At 36.5% G+C, this 17567-nt stretch overlaps 1 protein-coding gene across 2 annotated transcripts; it reads left to right on the plus strand.

Annotated features, from left to right (window-relative positions):
• The first annotated feature begins 556 nt into the window (after window positions 1-556).
• On the plus strand, window positions 557-16663 carry LOC107873119. 2 transcript variants are annotated; one of them, XM_016719847.2, is made up of 8 exons: window positions 557-1014; window positions 7662-8156; window positions 8868-9033; window positions 9371-9656; window positions 14908-14980; window positions 15057-15147; window positions 15663-15742; window positions 16013-16663. In XM_016719847.2, the coding sequence occupies exons 1-8, from the start codon at window positions 919-921 to the stop codon at window positions 16244-16246; spliced, it is 1521 nt and encodes a 506-aa protein (XP_016575333.1). In that variant the 5' UTR covers window positions 557-918; the 3' UTR covers window positions 16247-16663. The 2 variants fall into 2 exon arrangements, with proteins under 2 accessions (XP_016575333.1, XP_016575332.1); XM_016719846.2 differs by having other exon boundaries at window positions 629-1014; window positions 9368-9656.
• Window positions 16664-17567: the final 904 nt, after the last annotated feature.

Genomic DNA, 17567 nt, shown 5'->3' on the forward strand with positions numbered 1-17567 from the left:
AGTACATGTCCTGTTTTAAGCCACTTATATACGAGAGTAAAGTAAAGTAATATATTGACGAGGTGACTTAATCTATAAGTTGCATGACTAGCCCAAATTAGATGAATCATGTGTGAACATCAGAACATGTTAGTGATAGTGATGAGTGAAGTGAGAGTGTACTTTGGGAATGGATGAGACCCGTGTCTGGCAAGGCATTCACACATGTAGAAGGCCAGTCATGTGAGTCTCTAATTCTTGACTTTTCCGTTGCCCATATTTATTGCAAGCACCAACTAGCTAACATTTTATATTATTCCCTCTGTCTCATTTTGTCGATTTCTAATTAGAAAGATATAGTTATTAAAAAAATAATAATTAATAATATAACTTTATTATTTTATTTCTTTTAATTATGTCTTATTATTAATTTTAATATTAATAAATAATTAATAATGAGAAGTAATCAATTATACTAATAATATAATGAAAAAAATTATCTTATTAAATTAAAAAATTTGAAACGATAAAATAAGACGGAGGAAGTATTAATAAAAGCATCCTAACTTTTTCTTTTGCCTTCGTCCACTCACCTCTTACTTCATAATTCTATTAACAAGTACTCCCTCCGTTTCAGATTAAGTAAATTATTGGGTATTTCAAAATAATTGAATTATTAAATTTATTTTTTCAAATTTATCCTATTTAATAATTAATTAATTTTTGAAATGGTATTATAAAATCAGTTTTTTTAAGAATAAAAATAGAAAATTATGTTAAATTTATTTATTTAATATTTTTTTTATATTAAAATTCAATAATTTATTTATTATGAAGTGGAGAACGAGTACCATCTTGTTCTCATCAACTGTACTGTTTTTCATTTCTCGATAAAAAATACTAAAAGACACCAAGAAGTGGTCTTTTTCCTCTTAAATTATGAGCTTTGAAGAGAACAATAAATCCATGGCTGAGGTGTATGATGAATATGTGAGAAGTAATGCTTGTGAAAGAGTTGCCATTCAAATTTCTCAGGTGAAACACCAAAATTTGATGCTTTCTGTTTTCATTTGTGTCTTTCTTGTTTTTGTTTTTGGTTTTGGTCCAAATTGGGTTCAATTAAATTCCCATGTCAGGAAATTATACTTTGCTAATTAATAGGGTAAAAAACATTTTTTCTTTTTGGATTCGTATAAATTTTTGAATCACCTTGAGTATAAGGATGTGAAAATGAGAAGGGAACTTGTGTTGTTCTTGTTTCTTATAATTTCTGTGTTTACAGAGATGGTGATTGCTAGCTAAGAGCTGCTAAAGTTATAGTGATACTTTTTTAGTACCTTGAATTAAAAGGGACAAACAAGTTCCCCAGTTAGGTGTTCAAGTTTTAAAAATTAGGTAAAATGGACAAAAAGTTTTTCAATTTTTTTTTAAACATTTTCGCTCCAACAACTTTGCACAGATGTTGAACAACAAAGTTGTTCAACTGTTCAAATTTGTTCGACAACTTTGATAGTTGTTGAGACAACTAATGCATTTATCGAACAACTGTTTAAGCGACTTTATTTTCTTAACTTAATAATATTATGGGACCCATTTGTCCCCTTTTTTTTAATTAAAGACTTGGGAGGGTTTCAACTCATTTTTCTGGATTTGTTCCTTTGTACAACTCTGTATTTTACTGGGAAAGTAAAGACTTGTTTTCCCAATTGCAAGATAGATTTAACTTATATCCATCGACATTGTAATGAAATTTTTACGGAACCAGTGCCATTAATACTTCATTTGGATGGTGGTTTTCTGTGGTTTCATAATGTACGGTACTATATGGTATGGTATTATACTATATAATATTGTACAATACAATGTTTGGATGAACTGTATCATTTATTATTGTTCAATAACAATTTTACTGTTTGTTTTTTGACGGTATGATGCTCTATCCTAGCTTGTAAGTTTAGTAAAATGTCATTAATTATTATAAATGTTAGATTTATTAATAATTGTTAGTAAAATAATTTAAGATAATTTTTGTTGTGCTAATTTGTCACAAATTATGTCTTGTAAATATATTAAGTTGTTAAATTCATTCAATTTTAATAAAATCAATAAAGGAGTAGTTCAAAATAAATGTAATCAATGTCATTTTCCTTGTAGCAGCAAATTTATTTTTGTTTGGTGTTTTGTGGCGTAACCACCAACGATAAGTACAAAGTTTGAATGCATTTTTTTGCCTTTGTTACGGGTGTGTTTGTTACACAAGTAGGTTAAGGTTTATAAAAGCATTTATATATATATATTTAATAGAAACAATGAGAATGAATATGATAAAATGGATAGGGTAAGAAAAAAGTTTTGATTTTTTTAAATAGATTTTTTTTTGTGTATGTGGGGCGGGGGGGAGGGGGTAACTGGAGTGGGGTAAGAAAAAAGTTTTGAAACTTTTTTAAAAAAAAAAACTAAAAAAATTTCAACTTTTTTCGTGAGGGAGGGGGGCTTGAGGATGGGGTAAGAAAAAAGTTTTGAAAAATAAATTAAAAAAAAATTGGGGTGGGGATAAGAATTTCTTTTTAAAATTTTCTAAAAAACAAATTTAAAAAATAAAATAACTTTTCTTTGGAGCGGATGGGGGTTGATGGGGTGGGGGTCAGGTAGGGTGGAGTTAAATAATACGGGTAGAGGGTAAAATAAAATTGTATAATATTAAGTAAGGGTATAATTGAAAATAAATAAGGAAACAATAGGATACCATCAAATCTGTATGTACATAAAGTGAGGGTTTTCATGGTTACCAAACCACCAAATCAAACCATATCATACCGTACATGTTAAGAAATAACAAAAACAAACATGGTTATATTAGTGGACGAAGAGCTTAGGGGGCAGGTAGTAGAAGTTAACGGGGTTAGTGATAGGGTGATGACTATTAAGTTGGTCATTGGGGGTTTTCATTGTGCATCTGTAGTGCTTACGCGCCACAGGTGGGCCTAGACGAGGAGAAAAAGAGGAGATTTTGGGAGGTTTTGGACGAGGTGGTTCGAGGCGTACCTAGCTCAGAGAAGATTTTCATAGGAGGGGACTTTAATGGGCATATCGGGTCAGTGCCATTAGGGTATGAGGATGTGCTAGGAATGATGAGGGAGCTTCTCTTTTGGATTTTGCAAGGGCCTTTGAGTAGGTGGTGGTGAATTCCAGCTTTTCGAAGAAGGAGGATCACCTGGTTACTTTTCGTAGTAGGCTAGCTAAGACCCAAATTGACCTTTTGTTGCTTAGGAAGGAGGACAGAGTTTTGTGTAAGGATTGTAAGGTCTTCTCGAATGAGAATCTTGTGACACAACATAGACTTCTGGTGATGGATTGGGTTATTAAGAGGGGTAAGAAGAGGAGGGGTGGGGAGGGTCAGCATAGAGTTAGGTGGGGTGGCCTGACTCCGGCCAATGCTTTGGAGATAGGGGCGAAGTTGGAAGGGATGGGGGTGTGGGAGTGTAGGGGGACGTGGATAGTATGTGGTATAGGGCCGCGGGTTGCATCCAGGATACTGCTAGAGAGGTTTTGGGTGTTTCAAAGGGATGGTTTGGCCGGCATCGGGGGGACTGGTGGTGGAATGGAAAAGTTAAGAAAAAGGTGGAGACGAAGAAGGCGGCGTATGTTAAGTTGGTTGAGAGTAAGGAAGAAGAGGAAAAGCGGGTGAGCAGGGAGGAGTACAAGTTAGCTAAGAAGGAGGCTAAGTTTGTTGTTACGACTGCTAAGACAAAATTTGTAAGTCTGTACAAGGGGTTAGAGGAGAAAGACGAGGAAAAGAGGTTGTTTAGGCTTGCCAAGGTTAAGGAGCAGGAGGGTCGGGATCTGGACCAAGTGAAGTGCATTAAGGGAGAGGATGGAATAGTTTTGGTGGAAGACGCCCTCATTAAGAAAAGATGGCAGTCGTATTTTCATAGGCTCCTGAATGATGGGGGGACAAAGGTGTTGTGTTGGGGGAGTTGGAGCACTCCGGGGAGTGTCGCGATTTTGGCTTTTGTCGGCGTTATGTAGAGGAGGTTAGCGAGGCTATTTGCAAGATGCAAAGGGGCAGGGCAATGGGGCCCGACGACATTCCGGTAGATTTTTGGAAATTTTCTTGCGGGGCAGGGTTGAGGTGGCTGACCAACTAGTTTAACATCATTTTCAAGTCCGCTAAGATGCCTGAGGCGTGGAGATGGAGCATGATAATCCCTTTATATAAGAACAAGGGTGACATCCAAAGGTGCAACAATTATCAGGGTATTAAGTTGTTGAGTCACACTATGAAAATTTGGGAAAGGATAGTGGAACGGAGGTTAAGGAAGATTTTGTCTATTTCGGAGAATCAATTTGGTTTTATGCCTGGTCACTCCACGACTGAGGCAATTCACCTAGTGCGAAGACCGGTAGAGCAGTATATAGAGAGGAAGAGGGATCTTTACTTGGTGTTTATTGACTTGGAAAAGGCGTATGATAAGGTTCCTAGGGAGGTTCTGTGTAGATGCTCGGAGGCGAGAGGGGTCTCTGTGGCGTACATCACAACGATTAAGGACATGTATAAGGGGGCGAAGACTCGGGTAAGGACAGTGGGAGGAGATTTCGAGCATTTCCCGGTCTTGACTGGGTTGCATTAGGGATAGACTCTTAGTCCGTTTCTTTTTGCCGTGGTGATGGATGTGTTGACGAGGAGCATACAAGGCGAGGTGCCTTGGTGTGCTTTTTGTGGATGATGTATTTTTGATTGATGAGTTGCGACAAGGTGTTAATGATAAGCTAGAGGTTTGGCGACAAACCCTGGAGTCTTAAGGTTTTCGGTTGAATAGGACTAAGATGGAGTACTTGGAGTGCAAGTTTAGTGACTCGAGTCAAGAGGAGGAGGTGGTAGTGAAGTTGGATTCCCAGGCGGTTTGCAAAAGGGATAGTTTTAAGTATCTTGGGTCTACGATTCAGGGGAATGGAGAGATAGATGAGGATGTCTCTCACCGTATTGGGGCAGGTTGGATGAAATGGAGGCTCGCTTCGGGAATTTTATGCGATAAGAAGGTGCCCCAAATTGAAAGGCAGATTCTATAGAGTTGCAGTCCGGCCGGTTATGTTATATGGAGCGGAGTGTTGGCCGGTTAAGAATTCTCATATCCAAAAGTTGAAGGTGGCGGAAATGAGGATGTTGTGTTGGATGTATGGTTTTACAAGGGATGACAGGGTTAGAAATGAGAGTATTCGGGAGAAGGTGGGAGTGGTGTCGGTGGAGGATAAATTGCGGGAAGTTAGGTTGAGATGGTTTGGCCATGTGATGAGGAGAGGCATGGATACCCCGATTCGTAGGTGTAAGAGGTTGGCCTTGGACGGTTTCAAGCGGGGTAGGGGTAGACCGAAGAAATACTGGAGGGAAGTGATTAAACGTGACATGGAGCAGTTACAAGCTGATTGAGGACATGACCCAGGATAGGAAGGAATACTGGAGGGAAGTGATTAAACGTGACATGGAGCAGTTACAACTGACTGAGGACATGACTCAGGATAGGAAGGTATGGAGGAAAATCATTAGGATAGAGGGCTAAGGTGTGTGGTTGAGTCGTAGGCAGTAGGTAAGAGGGCTTTGGTGTCCTTTTTTGGCAGTGTTTAATTTTTTGGTGGATGTCATGTTATACCTATGTTATTTTATCATGTTCCATGCATTTTATATATATATATATATATATTGTCCTTTGTCTTGAGCCGGAAGTCTATCGGAAACAGCCTCTCTACTTCTTTAGAGGTAGTGATATGGACTGCGTACTCTCTACCTTTCCCAGACCCCACGATGTGGGAATATACTGGGTTTGTTGTTGTTGGTTATCTTAATAACCATACCATGGAAACCACCATCCAAACAAAGGGTTAAGCTTCTATGGACGGTTATTTTCTTTATTTTTCAGGTTATGTGTGATTAATTACTACTCCCTCCACCCAATTTATATGATGTAGTTTGACTGGGCACGAGGTTTAATAAATATGGAAAGAATTTTGAAATTTGTGGTTTAAAATAAGTCATAGGTGTTTGTGAGGCTATAATTCATCTCATTAAGGGGTCGTTTGGTAGGATGCATTAGAAAAAATAATACATGCATTAGCTTTGTGTATTATTAATACCTTGTTTGGTACACTTTTTCTACCTAAATATAACTAATGCAAACATTAGTTATACATTCTGTTGTGTATTATGCTATGCAATATGCATTACTAATACATGAGAAACCTAAGCATTAGCAATGCAAAGGACTTTAATGCATTAACATGTGTAAAGACATAATAGCCCCTCAAAACTTTTTCCACGTCATTTTTATTATCTTTGTGGAGGGTATTTTTGTAAATATTTTTATTTAAAAAAATATGCAATGCAAGTTATTTCAACACACCAAATCATACATGCATAAGAAATAATTTTAGCATAACTAATACTACCGTTACTAATGCATTACTAATACATCATTTTTTGTACTATTCTTATACACCCTACCAAACGACCTTTAAGGTTGAAATTGACATTTTAAAATTAAATTGTTACTAAATGGAAAGTATGTCATATAAATTGGAATGGAGTACTTTTAAGTGACTGATACAGTAAAAAAATGGCTTACATTGACTTAATGTATAGACTTAGAGGCTGTTGTTATTCTGTTCTTGTGTCCTATATAAAATCCAAGTAGTTAGATCCTTACTGTTTATTTATCAAATAAGAAATTGCTAGATATTACTCTTAATCTCTTGGACCATGTTGGTCAGACTATCAAAAAATGTTGTTGCACCCGTGTCGGGTCCTTATAAGATGCACTATTTTTGGAGGATCTGACTGGCCGGTCGACATTTTTGAAGAATCCGAGCAACATAATCTTGGACTGATGTTTGGAACCTTCTGTAAAATACAACAAAAATGTGGAAAAAACTCCTCTCCCAAAGTCTTGATAGAAGCTAAACCTCTCACATTTCTATTGGAAAGCATTTTGTGTCTTCGAGTTCTGGAGTTTTTCTTTCTGTCTCAAGTTGACATAATGCTAGGGTGATTTATCTCACATTAATCCGTAGCTGCTTTTTTCGGTCAAGTTCTGTTAGCTTTATAGATTTCTCTTGTGCAATGTAAATCCATTCATGTACCAAGACAAATTTAGCATAAAAGTAGCAGTGTACATACACCAACTGCCTCAGTGTCTGATTATAGATGTTTATAAGGAAATTAAAGATATGCCTACATTTCGGTGCAACCAATTTTTTTTTAATATTTTTTTAATCTACCTCTGCTTCTTGCTAGAGATCTCGCTCCTTGATTTTAAGATAAACAGTGACACCCAAATGAGATGCTACTTCAAACTAATATCTGTTTTCTGTCATATTCCATCTAAAAAGAAATACAACGCCAACTAGCTGTTTCTTTCAGAATTGATCAATGGGTGCTTGTTCTCTTCAGAATTAACTGTTGTTAACTCCCCAAGAATATAGATTCTTGCATCATTCGCAATCTTTTAAGAAATTAGTTGTCTTTATATTTGAAGACATCTTTCTGTTATATTTCCGCCCAGCTTGGCGCGTCTTTAAGGTTGTTTGGATTGTTATGATTTTTTAATTGTTACCTTGAGATGTTGTCGAAGTCGTGATGAGCAGTGGTTCAGGTTTCATAGAATGAGTTACAACTTGTTCTTCCTTTTTAGGGTGAAAGTTCCTCAGGGATTACTGAAGAAAGTACACATGCTAAGCAATGGAGAAGACAAAATCTATTTGTGGAGATACCTTCTAAATCATCGGATGCCTCTAATCAAGAGTCGGTGCAAGTTAAAATGCTTTCAACACCAACGCCTACACCAAAAAGGGTGAATTTCGTTTTGACACCTAGTCCTTCTAATTCAAGACCAAACGCCTTTCCTAGTCCCTCCTCGTTCAGAGGCAGATCATCCATCAAGAATCTTTTGCCAAGACTAAGCTTCAAGTTGAGTAACATGAATTCAGATACAGAAAAGGCAACCTTACCCGATTCAGATACTTCAGTCATGGTTCCACAAGAGAAGGTATCCATATCAAGTTCATGGTCATTCACTAAATTATTCACTCCACGAGTGAAAAGGACGTCATCTTTACCCGTTACACCAATTGATCATTCAAATCCAGAGTTTGCTAATGGGAGTATCAGCAGAGCGCTGACATTTGGTGTAAGTGCTCTGTACAAAATTGGTCTTTTTTCATACATCTTGAGTTATGGATAACTTTTGTGATCTAATTTTGGAAGTTGGTCATAGAATGAATACGAGTAAAGACTGATGGAGAAACACCAAGTTTCTTGTTTCATTTGATGACCTTTATTGAAATGTTATAGCTTTTTTCTTTTTTTTTTTTAATTGAAAAATGTACTTTATGGAGCTTCATATAAAAAATCTCTCCCTGAGGCCAGACACTTAACAAATTTCAGAACTTTAACAAGGTTCACACACCTATCTACTCTTGATAGACAAGCTCTTTCTAGCTCTTCAAGCGCCATCGCACACTAGGCTCTAATGATGGTGAGGCAGTAAAAAATTTCCTGCAATCTGATAAAAGAACTATAGGAGGACTGATATAACTGTTTATATTCAGTGGAAGGAGCATTTCATGCCCATCCTGGTTCTACACCTGAGTTTATCTGAAGAGTGTTTCTTATCATACTTGCATATATGCTGACTTTCTAGGAGATGCTGCTGTTGTTTCCTTTATTTATTAAAATGTTTAGGGGATCCCATCTAGATACAGTTTCATTCTAAACATCATCAACGTGAGGTATATGTGGAGACCAGGGAAGAGTTTTTACATGTTGAAGGCCTAAAGTAATTGTTTTGCACTCAACAATTTTGTTTAATCATTTGAAAAGTGATCTGTTTTTACTGTAGCCAAAAGAAACACAACTGTGCATTTCTCGATCACTTTCTCTACCGGTCATTAACAAAGAACGAAGCACTAGGAGAGTTGAATCTTTCTTTCGAGTCATTCCTTCAACCCCTCAAGGGAAGGATGGGAATTCCACAGTTCCAGATGCACCTCCAGCCAAAGTATCTGGTAAAGAATTGTTTATGTGATCCAAGTAATTATTTGATTTATGTTAGAGTAGGTTAGCGTCCCACATGGATTCGGGAAGGAACTGGTAGTTTTCTTATATGGACTTGGGCAATCCTCCCCTCATGAGCTAGATTTTGGGGTTGACTTTGGCCCAAATGCCTTATCTTTACAATTTATAAGCAATCACATGCTCCAGAAGGTCACTATTCTTTGACACTTTCTGATAGAAAGATGTGATGAGGCTTTGAAGTTACCATATGGTGAGTGTATGAGCCACGTGGACTTCTGTACATTCATGCTTCCATTGCTATCTAATCAATGTGTTATTTCTCAGAAGACGATGAGCAAAATGGTGAAGATATACCTGAAGAGGAAGCTATTTGTCGAATTTGTCTGATTGAATTGTTTGAAGGTGGGGAAACACTCAAGATGGAATGCAGCTGCAAAGGTGAACTTGCTTTGGCTCACCAAGAATGTGCTTTCAAATGGTTCCGCGTAAAAGGTAACAGAACATGTGACGTGTGCAAGCAAGAAGTTCGAAACCTGCCTGTCACGCTTCGTCGCCTTCAAAGCGCAAATGTGGTATCCAATAGTATCCAACACTTGGAAATAAATGGATACAGGTGAGTGTATTTGTTCTTTTCTTTATGAGATAAACAGAGCATCTCAAAATGGCAAGCAGCCTTGTTCCCCTTTCAAATGGTTTTTCTGTCTATTTCATTTTTATTTACTCCTGGTATTTGGAATGTTTTGTGATGTCACGTCTCTTCTAGTTTCCTGTTAGATCTAACTACATATCCAAGGGTGCTAGAAATGCATCCAGCTGGGGTCTGTTCATCTGTAGTTCTTGGTTTAGAAGGCGCATTATTAGGTGCTCCAGCTTATTTTACCACTGTGGGCGAGTGCTGAGATTACACATTTTTCTGATAGTAGATTCATGATTTAAAAAAAAGTAATTATCAAGTATCAACGAAATAAGAATGAATATTATTTCGTCACCACACTCTATTTTAATGATGATTTACAAGAAGTGACATCTACTAATGATTCACAACATGAAACAACATGGAAATGTTGAACTAACAGAATCATGCTTTTTATTATTACTTTTTGTTGTTCAGCCCCATCAAGGAAGACTAGTTTGTTACATTTTCTGGCTCCTCTCCACTCATCCCACTTTTGTCTTTGGAATGGAACTAGTTAAATCTGAAAATATGGAAGATTAGTATTTAATAATTGCTAAGACTAGTGCCTCAAAAGTTGAAGATTAGTTGCACTTGCTGCTATAATTCAAAATACAACTTTAAAGTAGGATTAAGTTTAGCTAAATAAGGATGCAATCTTGCAAAATCTGATTTTATTACAGTTGCTGATCTTTACTCTATAATTGTTAGAGATAATGATAGCTTATTTTACTCCTTTAATTGAGCATTTTTAGTTATGATATCATGTATAAATGTGGCAGTGATTATTTCAATAAACAATGAAACTTAACCTAGCCTTTTGCTCTTTCTTTTCTTAGTCAGACTATGTTTTTCTCTCCTATAGATTGGTATCAAGAGCATTGCCATCTTGAGGGGCCAGTGAGAAGAGAGTGAATCAAAAACACAAACTCTTCCTATATAACCATTTTTTAGACTGTTATCTTAAATAGTTTATAGAAAATGAATTCTGAAACAAGCTTTCTAACTCCACCTGTCTTCAATGGTGAGAATTATCAAGCTTGGGCAATTAGAATGACAGTTCATCTTGAAGCACTGGATCTCTGGGAAGCAGTAGAAGAGGACTATAAAGTAACTCCTCTTGGAGCTAATCCAACAGTGAATTAGATGAAACATCACAAGAAGAGAAAGACAAGGAAAGATAAAGCATGCCTTTTCTTTGCAATATCTCCTTTCTGCTACAGAAATTTGGGAGAATCTTGAAAAGGAATACTAAGGAAATGAAAGAGTGCAGAATATGCAAGTGATGAATCTGATTCAGGAATTTGAAATGAAGATAACGGAAGAATCAGAAACTATAAAAGAGTATGCAGATCAACTACTCGACTTAGCCAACAAGGTGAGATTATTTGGTAAGGATTTTACTGATGAAAGAATTGTTCAAAAAATTCTTGTCATACTTTCTAAGAAATATAAAGCCACAATCTCTTCTTTAAAGAATTCTAAAGATCTCTGAAGCATTACCTTGGCAGAACTTGTTAAAGCTTTGCAAGCATTGGAGCAAAGGAGAATAATGAGGAAAGAGAGTTCTGTTGAAGGTGCTTTTCAAGCTAAATCACAGAACGAGTCATACAAGGGAAAGAAAAAGAACCAGAAGCAAAGGCAAGGCAATAATTACAACAATCAGGGAGTAAGTAATCCACCCTGCTCTCATTGCAACAAACCACTCTCAACATAAATGTTGGTGGAGACCAGATGTCAAGTGCAACAAATATGGTCAACTAGTGCATGTGGAGAAGGTATGCAAGTAACAAACGCAACAAGAAGAAATCAAGGTTGCTGTAAATCAATATCCAGAAGAGCAATTGTTTGTAGCAACTTGTTTTGTTAGCAAAAACACTTCTGAAAATTGGTTGATTGATAGCGGATGTACAAGTCATATGACTAGTGATCAAGAGCTCTTTAAAGAGCTAGATAGATCTGTTATTTTCAAAGTCAAAATTGAAAGTGGAGAATATCTTGATGCCAAAGGCAAAGGAACAGTTGCAATTCAAAGTCCTATAGGTTTAAAACTTATAACTGATGTTTTCTTTGTTTCTAATCTTGATCAAAACCTCTGAAGTGTTGGGCAGCTACTTGAAAAGGTTTCAAAGTGTTGTTGGAAGAAAAATCACGTGTCATCAAGGATTCTGATAATAAGGAGATGTTCAAGGTAAAGATAAGAGGAAGGAGTTTTTCCTTGAATATATTGGACAAGGAGCAAGCAACAGTTGTCCGATTGGAAAATGATTTAGAGTTATGGCACATAAGACTTGGACATTATCATCATGATGCCATACTCTTCATGAAAGAAAATCAACTAGCAGAAGGTCCCCCGAGCTTTGAAAAAAATCTGTCTGCTTGTGAAGCTTGTCCGGGAAGAAAACAAGGCTTCCTTTTCAGAATTCATCACGGAGGGAAGAGAATAACTTGCAATTTATTCACGCGGATGTAGGCTGACCTCAGAAAACACTATCTTTAAAGGGTATTAAGTACTATATTGCCTTTATTGATGATTGTTTCAGATATTGTTGGATTTATTTTTTGAATTTTAAATCTGAGATCGCTAATGTATTCTGGAAATTTAAGGCTTTTGTGGGAAATCAGAGTGGTTGCAGAATTCAGGTAATAAGAACAGATAATGGAACCGAGTATACTTTAGAAAAGTTCAACAACTTTTGTGATGAAAAAGGAATCAAGCATCAGCTAACGACACCCTACACTCTTCAACAAAACGTAGTGGAAAGTAAAAATAGGACGCTAATGGAGATGTCCAGGTGTTTGCTCCATGAGAAAGGGCTGCCAAAGAAATTTTGGGTTGAAGCTGCCAATACCGCAGTATTTCTGCTAAACAGATTGCCAACTAAGGCTTTGCAAAAAAGGCACCATTTGAGGCTTGGTTTGGTTACAAACTTTCGCTAACAAATCTAAAAATATTTGGTTGTCTTTGTTTTTTCTTATGTACCTCAGGTGAAAAGAGATAAACTGGATAAAAAGGCTGAACCTAGAATCTTTGTAGGATACAGTAGTCTATCAAAAGCTTACAGGATCTATCAATCTCAAAATGACAAACTGATTGTTAGCAGGGACGTCACGTTTGTAGAGAATGACACCTGGAGCTGGCAAGATGATGAAAGGAAAAAGAATCTAGAAATTCTAGATGATGATGTTGATGATGTACCTGTTAGAGGCACAAGAACATTTTCTGACATCTATCAAGGGTGTAATGTTGCAGTTCTAGAACCTGTAGGATTTATAGAGGCTGCGAAAGATGAGGAATGGAGGTATGCAATTCAGGAGGAGTTCAAAATGATAGAAAAGAACAACACATGGGAGCTGGTTGACAAATCATCATACAAGAAGGCTATTGGAGTCAAGTGGGTTTATAGAGCTAAGATCACTCCTGATGGTTCTATAACCAAGTACAAGGCCAGGCCGGTTGCAAAAGGGTACGGACAAATGTTTGGAGTAGATTTTTCAAAACGTTTTTCTCCTGTCGCCCATTTGGATATGATAAGAATGTTGTTGGTGTTAGTAGCTCAACAAGAATGGAAGATCCACCAGCTTGATGTGAAATCAGCTTTTCTAAATGGCTAGAAGAAGAAATCTTTGTAGAACAATCTGAATGTTTTTCTATCAAAGGCAAAGAAGACAAAGTTTACCGACTAAAGAAGGCATTGTATGGCTTGAAACAAGCTCCTAGAGCTTGGTATAGCAGAATTGATGTTCATCCTCTTAGCGTAGGCTTTCAGAAAAGCCTCAGCAAGTGTACACTCTATATTAAAAAAGAAGATCTGATTTAACCATTGTCTCGTTGTATGTAGATGATTTGCTAGTTACAGATAACAATTTGGACTTGATCAATCTGTTCAAGACTAAAATGATGAAGTTTTTGAGATGATAGACCTTGGTGAAATGTTCTATTTCCGTGGAATGGAAGTTCAACATAAAAGAAATGAGATTTTCATATGCCACAGCAGAAATATGCCAAAGAAATTCTCAAAAAGTTCAAAATGGAAGATTGCAAGTCTACTGCAACTCCTATGAATCAAAAGGAGAAGTTTTGCAAATAAGATGGAGCCGGAAAGGTTGATGAAGAACTTTACACGAGTCTGATAGGTTGCCTAATGTACTTGACTGCAACAAGGACGGATACTGTTTATGGTGTGAGTTTACTTTCAAGATATATGCATTGTGCTAGCGAAGTTCATTTTCAAGCAGCTAAACGTGTGATTAAATATGTCAAAGGTACTATTAATTTTGGCATAATGTTCAAAGAGATCAAATTTTCAGCTTCGTGGATTTTCTGATAGTGAATGGGTTGGTTGCTCAGATGATATGAGAAGCACCTCAGGTTACTGTTTTAGTTTTGGTTCTGGAATATTCTCTTGGTGTTCAAAGCAGCAAGATATTGTGGCTCAATCTACAGCTGAAGCAGAATACATTGTAGCTGTTTAGCTGTGAATCAAGTCCTTTGGATTAGGAAGCTGCCGACAGATTTGTACATGGAACAAAAGAAGAGTACTGAGATCCTTGTGGGTAATGAAGCTGCAATTTCTATTGCAAATAATCCTGTTTCTTATGGAAAGACAACATTTCAAGATCAAGCTTTATTTCTTGAGGGAGGTGCATAAGAATGGAGACATAGACATGGTGCACTGCAGAACTGATTTTCAGAATGCCGGTATTTTAACTAAGTAGACCTAGAGCAAGATTCGAGTTTCTCATAGAAAGACTGATGTTACTGCTCTTAAATCAAGGAGGAGTGTTAAGACTAGTGCTTCAAAAGCTAGAGATTAGTTGCACTTACTACTTTAATTCTAAATACAGCTTTAAAGTAGCATTAAGTTTAGGTAAATAAGGCTTCAATCTTGCAGAATCTGATTTTATTACAGTTGTTGATCTTTAAGCTATAATTGTTAGTGATAATGATAGCTTATTTTACTCCTTTTATTGAGCATTTTCAATTATGATATCAATGGATAAATGTGGAAGTGATTATTTCAATAAACAATGAAACTTAACCTAGCCTTCTGCTCTTTCTTTTCTTAGTCAAGCTCTGTTTTTCTCTCCTACAATAATTTCAAGAGCTAAGACCATTTAAACAAAGATACTTGTTAAAAATTACTCAACTGATTCAGCTTCTGAAATTTTTGCTGCATTATATGCACAGGGTATCACAGGAACTACCCATTCTTGTCATCGTCAGCATGCTTGCCTACTTTTGCTTTCTTGAGCAGCTTCTGGTAATTAAAGAAAGTCTTTATTAAAGAAACAGCCCGTGACCCATCTCGTATTGAATTACTATTGTCCTGTCTGCAGGTTGGAACAATGGGCACAGGTGCAATAGCTATATCAGTTCCCCTTTCTTGTGTACTAGGTTTGCTTTCGTCTTTGGCATCTTCAACCATGGGTATGTCATCTTCTTCTCAGTTGGAACATTTTAAAAACTTTTATCAATTGAGTGTTGTAGATATATAGCTTCAAAGGAAGTATAAGTACTAATAAGTACCCCCTTAGGTTCTCTTTGATACAGAATAGGACAAATCTGAGTGTCCATGAGACACATGTGTTTTAAGTTGTGTCTAGATGATCACTTGGTAAGTTCAAGTGTCAAACCACAGTTGGGGCCAAGTTTGAGTGTCTGTCTATGTCTTTTGCCTTAATAAACTCTTACCTTATAAGGAAAAAAAAATAGCCATAGAAGGAATAACGTAAACTTTGGACTAAGACTTGGATATAGTTGAAAGAAATATTTGAGACCTCAACTGAGAATAGCAAAATTCTTCATCCCAATAAAAAAAAAAAATCAAAGTAGCAGAATATGATCTTCGCTTGGTTATTTCATAACAAATGCTGGTATCTTATACTCATATGTGTTTCCTTTTGTATTCTAACAAAATCTTTAATTTTTTTATATTTTGGTAGTGATGAGAAGGTTTGTCTGGGTTTATGCATCCATTCAGTTCATCCTCGTGGTATTCTTTGCTCATGTGTTCTACTCCTTGGTAAGTAATTCTGATTCCTAAATGTGAAGATCTGAATGAATTAGGGACACTACATTGGATCCAGAGGTGGATCCAAAATTAAGTTGGATGTGTTCAACCTTTAAGTTGTTATCAATATCGTGAGTTCGTAATTTAATACTTATTGAAACTTAAGTAATTTTTCACGTATACATTTGTGTCTCGTGTTAAAGATACTAGGTGAACGTGATCTGTAACTAAGGCTGCAGCCGCCTCTGGTTGGACCTCTATAATGTTACTGTACATTTTCAGGTTCATGTACAAGCTGTTCTTTCAATTCTTCTCTCAACATTTGCTGGTTTGGGGGTTGCAATGTGTGGATGTTCCATACTTATTGAGTTCTTTAGATGGAAAAGGCGGAGACAAACCTTGTTAGATCAACAGCAGCAGAATTCCCAGCTGAATCAAACAGAAACATCATCCCAAATAGGTCATCAAGATTATCATCCGGATATAGAAAATCCAGGGACATTTAGTGGGAGCTAGATAGTCAATTGCGCTATAGCAGCTTATAAGTCATTTTAAACACAATCCTTGTGGGAAATGGCTTCTTGTGTATATCTTGACGTTACTCATCCTCTACCGAGAAGTAGAAAAGCTCATTGTGCTGCGAAAGCATGAAAAGAAAAAGAAAATCCAAAAAAGCAAAAGAAGAGATGTGAAAAGCCGACATGTTTTAGTACGCAGTTGCTGTGCAAAATGGTTTGTTGTGTATATTTTAATAGCAGACATGTTTTCGTACACAGTTGCTTTGGGAAATGGTTTGTTGTGTATATCTTAATATTGCATGAAAGGTAGGCCTTCACCAGGGGTGGAGGGAGAGTGTTGGCTATGTGTTTGACCGAACCCAATAACTTTGGTTTAAATATTATATTTGTTTGAAAGTTCATTTTACAGTAGGAATGTTGTTGTTGTGTTAAAAGTTCATTTAATATGTATAGATCATTAGTTAGAGTTTAATAAATTAAACAGATTACAATCCAAAATCATAGGCTTTAAATTCTGATTCTGCCTCTGACCTTCCACTTGCATCCAGAGCGTAATGGAAGAAAGTGGCATCTTCTTTTTGGGGTTTTAATGGAGTAACATTATGGGATTACTTGTGTGATGTGTCTGCAACTTTCTTGTTTGAAGATTGGGTCATTTGTTTCTTTAGCCTTCCATTTTGTTTGTGCTATGTTGACTTGAACTTTGAACAGGACATGTTCCCAACTTGGCTTGGCAAAGCCATTGGCTATTGCAATAAGGATGCAGCCACACTTGTGTAAGAATTTGTACGAGTGGTTTTCATCTATTACCTTTAAAATATATGTATTCAGCCTTACATTTCATTACCTTGTTACATCAATATATATATATATATATATATATATATATATACATGGGTGTCTTGGCGAATAAGACTCCAAAGTCATTACTGCTAAAGACTCCTAACTTAAAAACAACTGCACGACTTATTCAAGTAAAGTCCTTGTAATAAACAATTATATATAAATAAACATTCACTCAAACACCTACGTTACATTATCCTTACATCCACCCTCAAGTTGGACAGGGAGTGGAATAATTGTCAACTTGTGCTTCAATTCTAGATATCGGACCTTTGACAGAGGCTTGGTAAGAGCATCGGCCAATTGATCATGAGAACTCACATGTCTGATAAGGTCTTCGCACGGACCCTGTCACGGATAAAATGCAAATCTATTTCCATATGCTTCGTTCGGGAATGGAAAATAGAATTAGTAGTTAAGTAGGTGACACTAAGATTATCACACCAAAGAATAGGAAGGAAGGTGGTAAAGCATCC

The sequence above is a fragment of the Capsicum annuum genome, chromosome 6, assembly GCF_002878395.1.
Source record: "Capsicum annuum cultivar UCD-10X-F1 chromosome 6, UCD10Xv1.1, whole genome shotgun sequence".
Lineage (NCBI taxonomy): Eukaryota > Viridiplantae > Streptophyta > Magnoliopsida > Solanales > Solanaceae > Capsicum > Capsicum annuum.